This window comes from Micromys minutus (genome assembly GCF_963924665.1).
Source record: "Micromys minutus genome assembly, chromosome: 2".
Taxonomy (NCBI): Eukaryota; Metazoa; Chordata; class Mammalia; order Rodentia; family Muridae; genus Micromys; species Micromys minutus.
Genome location: NC_137971.1, coordinates 90,142,031 through 90,153,939, shown reverse-complemented (window position 1 = coordinate 90,153,939; position 11,909 = coordinate 90,142,031). Strand labels below are relative to the sequence as shown.

The following is an 11,909-nucleotide window of genomic DNA, read 5'->3' as shown; positions in this document are numbered from 1 at the left end:
CCAGCCCCCACACACATAAACAAACTAACTGAAAACAAATTGCATCAAACCCTGAAACCCCACTCCTCCGTTTCTCACGTTTTACTAGCAGCACGTTTTCCAGCACTCCAACACTCAGTTATGAGACCCTGTCTGGGAAAGGGGTGCTTCAGAGACACACCCTCCTCGTTCTTTATTTTTACGGGTTCTTAGTCCCACAGCCCATTTCCTGGTGGACTCCAAACTCGTCTCCCATAGTGATCAATTCAGAGATAAGCAAATAACCAAAGAAGCACATGGAAATCAATTCCAGCGTTTTCCCGGAACTGTCACGCGCATAGTGTGAGCTTTGCAGGCATCTTGCCACAAAGAAAGTGGCACCTTCCTGACCATGAGGCCAACCTGAAAGGAGAAGAAGAAGCAAGAGGCCTGACAATATCAACTTAGTATCTGTAGCTGCCCTGCTTGAAGCCATAGTTGTTAACCACGAAGACCGACAATTTCCCTCATTGCTTCTATAACTTCAAGTTTTGTTTTGTTTTGTTTTGTTTTTAACAACTGAAGAGTTGTGGTGGGTGTAATTATGGCAGATGTCACCTGTGTGGTGCGCATTCTTACCCTCATTTCTGTGTAATCCCCTCTGGACCACCTAAGCCCAGGATCTGAAAAACAGCTCTCAAATTTCCTTGTCGGCTCCTTTCCCAGTTAAGTCTGCAGGTGAAGGGAAGGGAAACCTCTCCCGCCGTTCCTCGAGATGTGTCTAGCCACATCAGCCGTGGTTCCTGCAGTCGGCGATACTAGGCAGTCTGGATGTGTCCGCCCGGCTTCTGCATCTTTGGACAATACCTCAGCTCTGTTTTGCTCCTCTAAGCCACAACTGGCAGTTAGCTTCCTAGTGTTTGGATGATACTGTTCTCCCCCACAATCATCTCCAAACCTCAACTTTGTAACAGCTTTTTTCTGCTTTAAATTCTCATCCACTTGGAATGTCCAGAGTGGTTCTGCAGCCACACTATTATACAATGATTGCTATGACACACATTCTAGTCTGCACATGCATGAAGGACTCTCTCTCTCTCTCTCTCTCTCTCTCTCTCTCTGTCTCTGTCTCACACACATACACACACACACACACACACACATACACACACACAATACACACACCTCAGAAAGTGTGGTGGTACATGCCTGTAATCCCAGCACTCAGAAGGTAGAAACAGGAGAAAAGGGAGTTGGCAGTTTAAGGTAACCCTCAGCTGAAAAGAGAGTTTAAGGTCACCCTGGGCTATATAAGACCCTCCCTATCTCTAAAAAGCCAAACAAGCACAAAACAACTCAGAGGAACTAAGTTTCTCAGCAGAGAGTTAAGAGGGTTAGCTGGGGTTTGAAGTCACACATGCCAAATTCTAATGTTCCCGTTCTCTGGCGCCTAGCTGGATGTTTTTATTTCCTTCCCTTTTTATATCTAGATAACAATGACAAAGAGAGAAATAAGAGTAGTTCAAGTGATCAATCCCGGCTGGAAAAAATATTTTCAGGGGATAGAAGACAGTAAGGAAGTAAGAGAGGAGAAGCAAGGGTTGGAATGGGGTGTGTGTGGAAGCAGGGTAGAGGTTGAGCTCACACATTGAAGGGATTTCTTCACAGGAGAAACAGCTGTGAGTGTTAAGGGCAGCTGGGGTAAGGGAAAGCATCTGTGTATAAAACCTTTTTGCCACTGAGAGGACATAGTCAGGAGGGTGGCAGATGACAGTCATAAGAATGGCAGAGAGAGGGGCCGAAGACATGGCTCGCTTCACAAATGTGAGACGCTGATTTGTCGTCACTAGAAACCCATGCAAATGCTAGTGGGTAGAGGCCAGGTGGACTGAGCAGCCTCCCAAAATTCTAGCCCCCAGAGAGCTGGCAAGAATAGCAAAGCTAGTGGGTGGTGACACTTAGTGCTGGGTTCAACTGAGAGAGCCTACCTCCCGGTAAGCAGGAAGAGTGATCCAGGAGGGATCCTGACATTGCCCTTGGGCCTCCGTATGCACACCCAAACAACAAGTACCTGCACCTACACACATGTCCACACATTCAAAAATGTAGGCATCACGCCAGGCAGGCATTCTACCACTGAGTTATATCCACAACCCTCTTTTTATTTTTTATTTAGAAAAAACAGTCTTGGTATGCTGCTCAGACTGGCCTCAAACACACATATAGCTCAGGCAGCAATTCTTGGCTTGGTGAACCTCCTACTACCCAATCCCTCCAGTGGGTGGGATCACAGCACAGGCCTGTGCCAGGTACAACACAGTAGCCATTTTGAAGAGGTCACAGAGAGTTCTTATCACAGAGTAAATATTCAGAATAAAACCTCTACTTTGGGGCTAGAGAGATGGCTCAGCAATTAAAATTACTAGCTTCTCTTCCAGGGGACCCAGGATCAATTCTCAACATTCAAATAGCAGCTTACAACTGTCTAGTAATTCCAGTCTCAGGGGATCAGATGCCCTTTGCTGTCCTCCACCAGCACCAGGCATGCACACGGTATACCAACATACACACAGGCAAAACACTCAAACTCATGTAATAAAATCAAAAGGCAAAACGAACACACAACAGACAAACAAACAAACAAACAAACAAAACATAAAAAACGAATACTCCTACCCCTCCAGCTAGAGTTTAAGGTTTTGGTTTTGTTTTGTTTTGTTTTGTTTTAATTTTAGGTCCTGAAACAAACCAACCCCAATCTCAGCTGAATGTGGAAAGGAAAGAGAATCTCAGCTGAGATCCACTTGTTAGAGTGCTCTAATCCAGTGGGTCTAAGTTTGAAGCCTAACCCTTTCCATTGGCTTCTGAGCAGAAAAGAAGCAAGCATTATATATATATGTGCAGGAGGCATCTGCTGGCCTCTGGGGTGCAAACACCATGGAAGGTAAAGGGGAGTCAGACCACCCACCCCTGCAGGAAGACAGCATGTAGCTCTAGCAGATCCCACAGAGGCTGGCTCTGTCCCTGCAAATCACTGTCCAGCCTTCGTCACTCCTTCTGTCCCCAGCCTGCCTCTGCTGCACACTGGTTTGCTTATCTTCAGCTTTGTCTTCATTCCACTTGTGCTTAATTAACTCAGGGCAATAAAATCCTGACAGCCGACCTCTGCCAGAACCACACGGAACTACAACTTAAGCCACCCACATAGAAGATATTCCATAACAACTCCAAGTCAATTCATCTCTAAGAGTGTAGGTTTCCTACGGCTCCTGATGCCCAAGGGCCACTTGTGGACAGTTTACAGGTTAGGTTAGAGTCTTAGCTCCCTTACATGCTGTGCATACTCAAAACTTTCTCTTTCTACTCTGGTCCATTTTTCTCACTATGTGTAGATAGACTGGAATAAATCATGTTCTGGGATGGAAATGTGACTTAGTTGGTAGAGTGTTTATCTAGCATTCACCAAGTACTAGGTTTACTATCCAGTGTGGTCAAACCTGGGTGTGGTGGCACATGCTTTAATCGTAGCATTGGAAAGGTCAAGACACTAGGATCAGAGAAGTTCAAAGACATCCTTGGCTACATGGGGAGTCTGAACATGAAGCCAGCTTAGGTTACAAGAGACCCTGTCAGAAAAAGAACAGAGGAGAAGGGGGAGGAGCAAGAGGAGGAGGAGGAACAGTAGAATCATAAGAAATCAAAGGGAAAGCAAGCAGGAGAGGGCCTATGGTTTGAATTCATCTGCGCAGGCTTCTGTCTGTTCCCCACAGCCTCTTTGGAGCTTGGGAATCTCAAAATAGTAGCTACTTCATTGGAAAAGATGGCTCAGCTTCTAAGAGCTTGCGCTGCTCTTGACTAGGATCCACATTTGATCCCTAGCACTCATATTGGGTAGCTTATACTGCCTATAATTCTAGCCCCACCCTTGGTCTAACCCCTCCCATTCTGTAGGCACCTGCACTCACGTGCACATTCCCATACATGTCCATATTCTTTTTTTAAATGATGAAATGATACATATTTTTAAAAGAGTTGATAACGTTTCAATACAAATAAAGACATTTACTTCATAATTAGTATCCCAATGATTCATGTAAAGAAACCGTCTGGCTTTATTAGGATGAAAATGGGGAAGTGGGCTGGGCTGGGCTAATTCCCATCAGGGTTTTTTACTGACTGCAGTCAAGGATGCTGTTCACTTTCTGGGGCTGAGGCAGACTCTTGGCTGCATTCAGTTTGTCTATACCACTATAGCAGTACAAATTGGGCCCGTGGATAAGGTACAGGCTGGGACCACTGGAAGAACATGAGACGGGGCCAAGGGACTTTTCCAAACACAGGGCCCCATCAACTTTCTCATGGGGCCAGGAAAGCTCTGCCCATGTTGCCTGGGCTCCTGACTTCAGGTCCAGCCACCAAAGCCGCCGTCCTGTGAACAAGACAACAAAGTCAACATAACTTCTGCATCCGGCAGATTTTGAATTAGCTTTTCTCATGCCCTTCTATTCATCTTATGCACTACAGAGTTGGAAGAACAAGACACCTCTTAATATCCAAAGGCACCTCACCTGATGTGACATAGAGCCTGGAAGAACCAGGGCAGGTAAAGGCTGCATCTATGGTCTCAAGGCTGATCCCAAGAGGGCTCCCAAGTTCCTTCTCCAGTCTCTTTGGATAACCACTTACTAGGTTATTGCCTCCCTTCATCAGGAACACATATACTTGAGTGCCCTAGGGGACAAAGGAGAGTAATCAACATAGACCTATATAGCTTTGTCTCTATTTTTATCTCAAGACTTTCTCCCAATACAAACCTGGATCAGATAGACTTTATCATCCCAGGAAAAGGCAGCATCTACTGTTGAAGGACCCTGAGGCCAGTGATGAGCAATGGGCCAGCTATGCCACCCGTCACGGCTGGAGTCCAGGCGCCAGTAGTGGGAGTCTGTGGGATATCAGAGGTAGTGCCAATGCTGGTGGTAAAGGCTTTCGTAGTGAAGGGACAGACACTGGATGCAGGTTTGAGTCATGAGAGGGATGGAAAGCAACCAGGGGCCCGAGAAGAAAGAGGTAGGGTGAGAAGAGAGTTGTTGGTGCTGGAGCCAGCAGGGGCCTGATAGTGAAGGACTCATGCAGAGCAGCAGACCAGGCTTCTGTGAGTAAGGCACATGCACATGTGTATGGAGGAGGACCATACATGACTCATGCATGTGTCAGTTGTCCTGTTCTGTCATCCTCTGCCCCATCCTCTTGAAAACCAGACCTCCCACTGACCTTAAAGCTAGGCTGGCAGCCCTCAAGCCCCATGATCCCCCTGTCTCTGTTCCCCAACAGTAACGGGGTTACAGGTGTACATCCTGCTTTACCTGGCTTTTTACATGGACCCAGGAGAATCCAAACTCAGTTTCTCACACTTGAGCAGCTAGCACACTAACTCACGGAGCCATCTCTCCAATATCTTTTATTATGACAATAACTTCCTAAAAGAATTAAGACTCCAGGCTGGAGAGATGGCTCAGCGGTTAAGAGCACTAACTGCTCTCCCAGAGGTCCTGAGTTCAAGTCCCAGCAACCACATGGTGACTCACAGCCATGAGATCTGATGCCCTCTTCTGGTGTGTCTAAATACAGCTACAGTGCACTCATATACCTAAAATAAATAAATGAATCTTAAAACAAAGAAGACTCCCATTCCCCCCCCCCCTTTCCCTCATTGCTCTGTAAGTATACTTGTGTTTCTGCCCTGCACTGAAATCGTCCCCATCAAGGTGAGCACTGTCCTCCAAATCGCATTGTTAGCTTCTATCCCTAGGTTCTCAGCAGCATGCTCACTACTTATTCCTCCTTTGAGACGGGGTCTCAGATCTCAGGAACACTGTTCAGTTGTGGGTGGCCTTCATGAACTTCTGACCCTTGTGCCTTCACCTGCCATGGCCAATTTATATGGTGCTTACCAGAGCTTTGTGCTGGTAAGCTGAGAGAAAATCCTAACATTCCTTCTTAATTAAACTTTCACACACACACACACACACACACACACACACACACACACACACACACACAATCTTGGTTCCTATGATCCTAGACTCATCCAATGCACTACTTACCTTTTTTGACTATTCTCTTTGGTTAATAGTCTTCTTTGACTATTCTTCCTTGGACTCTCTTTGAAGCTACATTGTAAGGGTCTAAAGTACTCAATGTTACTTTTGTGTTTCTTAGCACTGGGGGCATCTTCCTCAAATGACACTGAGTCCAGAAGCCTGGGTATAAGGACTAAGTACTTTGGAAAAATGGGGTTCCTGGGAAAAATTAAGGGGAGCCAATGTACTTAAAAAGGCCCGTGTGAGAGTCAATGACATATGGAGGCACAGAGACACAGAGAGACACAGAAGGAAGCAAGAGCCAGGAGTCTCAGCGAGACACACAAGAGCAAGGGGTGCTAGCAGGCATGGATACACAGAGAGATCCAGAGAGCAAGTGACAGTCAGAGGACTCAGCAGAGCAGGGGAAATGTGAGAAATGACTGGGGGTAGAGGGGTCCCATAGAATTCACAGAGAGAGGAGTAGAGGACACTGTAGAACACATGGAAGGCCTGGACAATGAGAGATAAGGTTGAACCATGCATCTGAGGAGTTGAGGGGGGCGGTACATGAAGGCGAGGTACAAAGGGGCAAAGGATAGGATGTGAAAGTGGACAGGCTATGTCAGGGAGGAAAGAAACATGGGGGATCTGGGGGTGGCCTCTCACCACTGAAAGCATAGATGGCACCTCGATCGTCAGATAGCAAGGCAGACAGGCCAGGATCTGGGCTACAACGTCTATGCATAGGATGGGTTCCATTCCCATGAGCAGTTCCGTTTCTCTGTCTACCGTGGCCTGGAAGAGAAACAGGTAATGGGAACATGAACACCCACACACATACATGGGAGGGAGGGAGGAGGAAAGGAGGGAGGAGAGGAGGGGAGGGAGAGAGAAAGAGGCAAGGGCAGGGCAGCTGGGGCCGGAGTAGGGTCTGCAAATGAAGAGACAGCTACCATTAGGAGGAATGTGGGCTTCCCCTGTTTGAGGATAAGGGGAAGAATCCCACCAGGGGTAAGGTGGGAGATGAGCCTATGAAGCCAGCAAGCTCAGTCAGCACAGATAAATTCCGGTAGGTCCCAGGGGCTGGGGCCTTTTTACCTCTGCCAGGGCAGGATACAAAGTAGTCTCGGGCATCCAGAGGGTATCTGGGAGGCACCTCTCCTGTGACAGGGTGGAACCGCAGGAACTTGTTACCCTGGAAGCAGTAGTAGCGTTCAAGCCACCTCATGGCTGCAGTGCAATTTCCGACAGCTGGCCAGGAACGTTCCTTCTGGGTTCTTGTGGCAAAGTCCCAGAACCACTTGCGGTTACCTACGGCCAAGAAGTTTAAAAAAAACAAAAAACAAAAAACAAAAAATCATTTAGTGAAGCTGGGTTATACACACCTTGGGCTTGCACTGGGGTCCAGGAGCCGGCTGGATACAGTGGATGGCTACCTGTATCAACCTGGAGCAAACAAGCATAACAGGGAGGCAGTTGAATAAATGGATCAGGCATCAAGAGCCAGCAGCAAGGTGCACGTGACCAACCCAGTGATGGGAAGAGCTGGGAAAAGCCGGAGAAAGAGGAAACTGAAAGCTGAGGTAGGCATTATATGGCAGACAAGAAAGGAAGCCGAAGACAAATTTGGTACACAGGCAATAGTGTGGAGTTTCTGGAGCCAAGGTCAGTGAGGTTGGAAGGTCAATAGGGATTTGGTCTTGGTGAGACCATAAGGCCAAGAAACACAAGTGTGTCCCAGGGCATGAGGAATATGGAGAATGTGAGCCAGGTCCCTTCATTAGAATGACTTCTAGTCCTTAGTCTATTTGACCTCTAGCCTGTAGCTGACTTTTCCATTTTCTCTCCTTATAAAACCAACAGTGGCTCTTCGGCCCACCATGAGCACCATGATTCTATCTCTGCTTGGTTTCCTGTGTGGACATACCTTGGAAGAAAAGGACTCCTTCGCTCTGGCATTCTCCACGGTGGCATTCCACAGCTGCATCCGGTGGGTACGGGATTCCAGGAAACTCTTCTTGGAACAACTTTGGATACCCATTTTCCTTCTTTTCAGGAGGATACACCCAGACTTTGTCATCCTGTATCCAAAAAGCACTGTCTTGGGAACCGTTCGACCAGATGCACTGTGTGCACATGTACTTTGGCTCTATTGTGCTTATACAGTGTCTCCTTACGGCATCATGCATTTTCAGTCTGGAGGTGGACATGCGGCCCCCTGTACAATACATACTCTCAGCAAACAAAGCCACCTTACTAAGAACGCATGTACACCTGGCTATGTAGAACCAGACACTCCTGTGGCACACCTAATTACAGCTCTCTCAGTTTTGGCGAGCACATCCACAAAGAGGTATCTTCTAATCATTCGCCCATTCATATATTCATTTGCCCATTTTTTAAAAATGGATTCATTCAAGAAACACGTGCTAAAGGACTATTACAGGTTGAGCACTGTGAGAGGCACTGAGCAGCCAGAGATGACAAGATCCCTTGAGAACAACTGACTGATACATCCCCAGCCATCCACCCACCAAGACGAAGAAGGCTACCAAAAGCACATTGAGAATATGGGGTGGGGAGGGAGGTAGTGTCTATGTCTGGAAAAGTCCTGGAAAATTTCAGAGAGGAGAAAAAGTATATGGCCAAAGAGTTGAAAAAGGAGTGCGGATTTTCCAGAGGACAGCGGCATTAAGGGCCCTCACATGTACAAAGTACTCAGAAGACTTTGTGTAAACTTACGGGACTGGTACACAGTGAACGTGGCAGGGGAGGGAAACAGGAAGGCCAGCTCCCTCAGGCCTGCGTGCACCTCGCATATGGCACCCAGGTACACAATAGTACCTCTACTGAATCAGGAAACACACACACACACACACACACACACACACACACACACACAAAGGTTGCGTTGTAAGAAAGATGCTAAATTTATTTAGGATGATGTGCATTTGAGATATCTGGGGAAGAGCTCAGTCACAGATTTTTCAACAAAAAGGCAAAAAGCGATTTCCAAAGCTCAGAAGAGTGTTCCAGATCTAATATCTAGAGCACAGAGCCCTCAAAGCCATGGCAGTGGCTGAGATCACCTGGGGGGGGGGGGTACATAAGTTGCTTGGATCCCCAAGCAACAGACATTTTGGGACTGTTTGTGCTAGCCAACTTTATGTCAGCCTTACACAAGCTAGAATCATAGCAAAGGAGGGAGCCTCAGTTGAGAAAACGCCTCCATAAGTTCTGGCTGTAGGCAGGCCTGTAAGCATTTTCTTAATTGATGGTGAAGGGAACAGCCCATTGTGGGTGGTGCTGTCCCTAGGCTGGAGGTCCTGGGTTCTGCAGGAAAGCATGCTTAGCATGCCATGGGGAGCAAGCCAGTAAGCAGCACTCCTCCATGGCTCTGCTTCATGCCTCCAGGTTCCTGCCCTGTTTGCATTCCTGTCCTCACTTCTTTAATGATGATCAGTTACATGGAAGTGTAAGCCAAAAAAATCCCTTCTTCCCCAAGTTGCTTTTGGTCATGGTGTTTCATCACAGTAATTTAACAAGTATACACATTGAGAAGAGGGCATGGAAAGAGGCAGGAGAAGAAATGAAGCCATTAGTTAGGAGCATCCCAACCAGACACACCCTCTGGCAAGTTAGAAGTTATCTGTTCCTTTGAGCAGTTTGGGCCAGGGCCTGGGGCTTCATGAACAAGAGTTGCTTGTCCCTTTGGCCAGGTGCCATTGTATTAGGAACAACTTGCCTCACTTACAAACAAGACCAGATACAGCCAAGGAAAGAAACTACAGTAAGTTAGAAATGGTAAAGCCAGGCAGAACTAGATTAGAATGAAAAACAGCTATTGTATATTGACTTTTCCTACCAACAAGTGCACATCTTTCTCTCCTCTCTCTTCTTCCCCTCCCTGCCACACATGGAGTAGATGGGAAGACTATTTTTTTCAGGAGAGTAAGGCACAGAGGAAGGAAACTTTGTACCTAACAGGAAAGATGCGCAACCATAGTTTGAATGTCCTTCAAAGTTATATGTAGGAAAGTTTGTTCCCATCAAACAGTGCTGGGAAGCAGTGCCTAATATGACAGTGTTAGTTCATCAGAGCCTGCTTCATAAATGGCTTATCATTATTAGTTCAATATGATAATGGAAGTAGGTTAGCTATCATAAGAATGGGTCACTTATAAAGGCAGGTTTAGACCCTTCTTTCTCTCTCCTTCTTTCTTTCTCTTACCTTGGTACCTTGGTATCTTTCTATAGGCTATTATGTAGCACGAATCCCTTTGCCAGATACCAGCTCTCTGCTCCTGGGCTTCCCAAATTCCAGAACCACAAGCCAAGAAAAATACTATTTATTGAAATTATCTAGTATCAGATATTCTGTGGTGGCAGCAGAAAATGGACCATGTCAGGCTCTGTGCCAAGGACACTGGAGGGAGGGACTTTCATTCCAGCCCTTTCCAGCCCAGCTCTTCTCTCAACTCAGCAATACCTTGATCAGGAAGACACTGTCAGGACCACGGAACGCAGCATCCACTGAGGTGATGGCGTTCTTCCACCTCTCTGAGATTAACTCCCGGGTTCCTGAGTGACCCCTCCACACAAACTCCCCTGAAAGAAACAACACACTCTGAGCAGTTTAGACAGTTTCAAAGAAGCTGTTACTGAAACCCTCATAAAAATCCCTGAGCCTTCCTACAGGTAAAGAGCTCTCTGAAGGGATTGTACTTAGAGACCCAACTAGTTCAACCTTAGCTTCTTTTGTTTGTTTGCTTTTTAGACAGAGTCATCTATGTAGCCTGGGTTGGTCTTGAGTTACTTTCCCCCTACCTCAGATTTCCTGGGGCTGGATGACTAGCACATACCAACATGCACAGCTCCCCTCGATACCTTTAAAGAACAGCATAGTCCCATTGTGATCCATGGTGGTAGCATCAAAGCTCCAGTTATCCGAGCAGTGTTCTGGGTTAGAAAAACATCAGTAAGATGTTAAAATGCAGAGACCATAGAAGACAGAAAGACTCGGGGAACTGGGGTCTCACCTAATACATCTGAGTCTAGCTTGGTCCCATTTTCACCTTTAGCAACATTCTCATGGGCTCTAGAGAAAACACAGATAGAAAGCCAGGTCCGTTGGTTCCTCTTCTTCCTTAGCTTGTAACCTAGAAACTAGTCCCGTCACCCACAAACCCAGACCACAATCCTTTATCCCTAACTCCAGCCCTACTCACGCAGGAAGAGGGTTGGCCACAGCAAGGGACCAGCACAGGCCAAGCAGCACCAGGAAATTTAGTGCTTCTGCAGTCCTAGCCATGCTGAGCTGCAAAGACCACACAGGCAGCACTGGGCAAGAGGCTGACTTATATAGAATTGGTAACAGCACCACCCCCACTTCTCATCCTATTGAGAAAGATTTGTCTTCCATGACTATGCCAATATTGGCAGATGACATCACAGCAAATAAGGTCAAAGTCTAAAAGGAAACCTGAATCTAAGACTATTTTCCCGGCAGCAATCTCTACCCCCTTCAGCAAATTCCCAGCTGTGTCCACCTCATGTCCACTGAGACTCTCTCAAATACTGACAAGAGGTGGTGGTGCTCATAAATCAGAGCCGGGTGAATGGTTACCTCCTCCTGCAGTCCTTCACCTCTACAGTAGGAGGAAATGAATGTACCAAATGTCAGGTCCAACTGAACTAAAGCCTATGACAACTAAACAGATGTTATATATACCTCCTAACACCCGAACACGCAAATGAACTTCCTCAGAAATATTCAAGAGAGCCTTTCCCAAGTATTGGTCATGAAGGCCTTTTCTGTAGAGAATGCCTAAACCTTTTCAGCTTTATCTCTGGACTGCTGGTTTG

The 11,909-nt window shown here is 46.7% G+C and overlaps 1 protein-coding gene across 1 annotated transcript; it reads right to left on the bottom strand.

Annotated features, from left to right (window-relative positions):
* Positions 1-4,127: 4,127 nt before the first annotated feature.
* On the bottom strand, positions 4,128-11,355 carry HPX (hemopexin; the record flags this gene model as incomplete). The annotated part of the gene is made up of 10 exons (XM_080911600.1): positions 4,128-4,387; positions 4,527-4,689; positions 4,773-4,903; positions 6,711-6,839; positions 7,143-7,355; positions 7,972-8,125; positions 10,534-10,652; positions 10,932-11,003; positions 11,084-11,142; positions 11,273-11,355. The coding sequence occupies 10 exons, from the start codon at positions 11,353-11,355 to the stop codon at positions 4,128-4,130; spliced, it is 1,383 nt and encodes a 460-aa protein (XP_080767726.1).
* Positions 11,356-11,909: the final 554 nt, after the last annotated feature.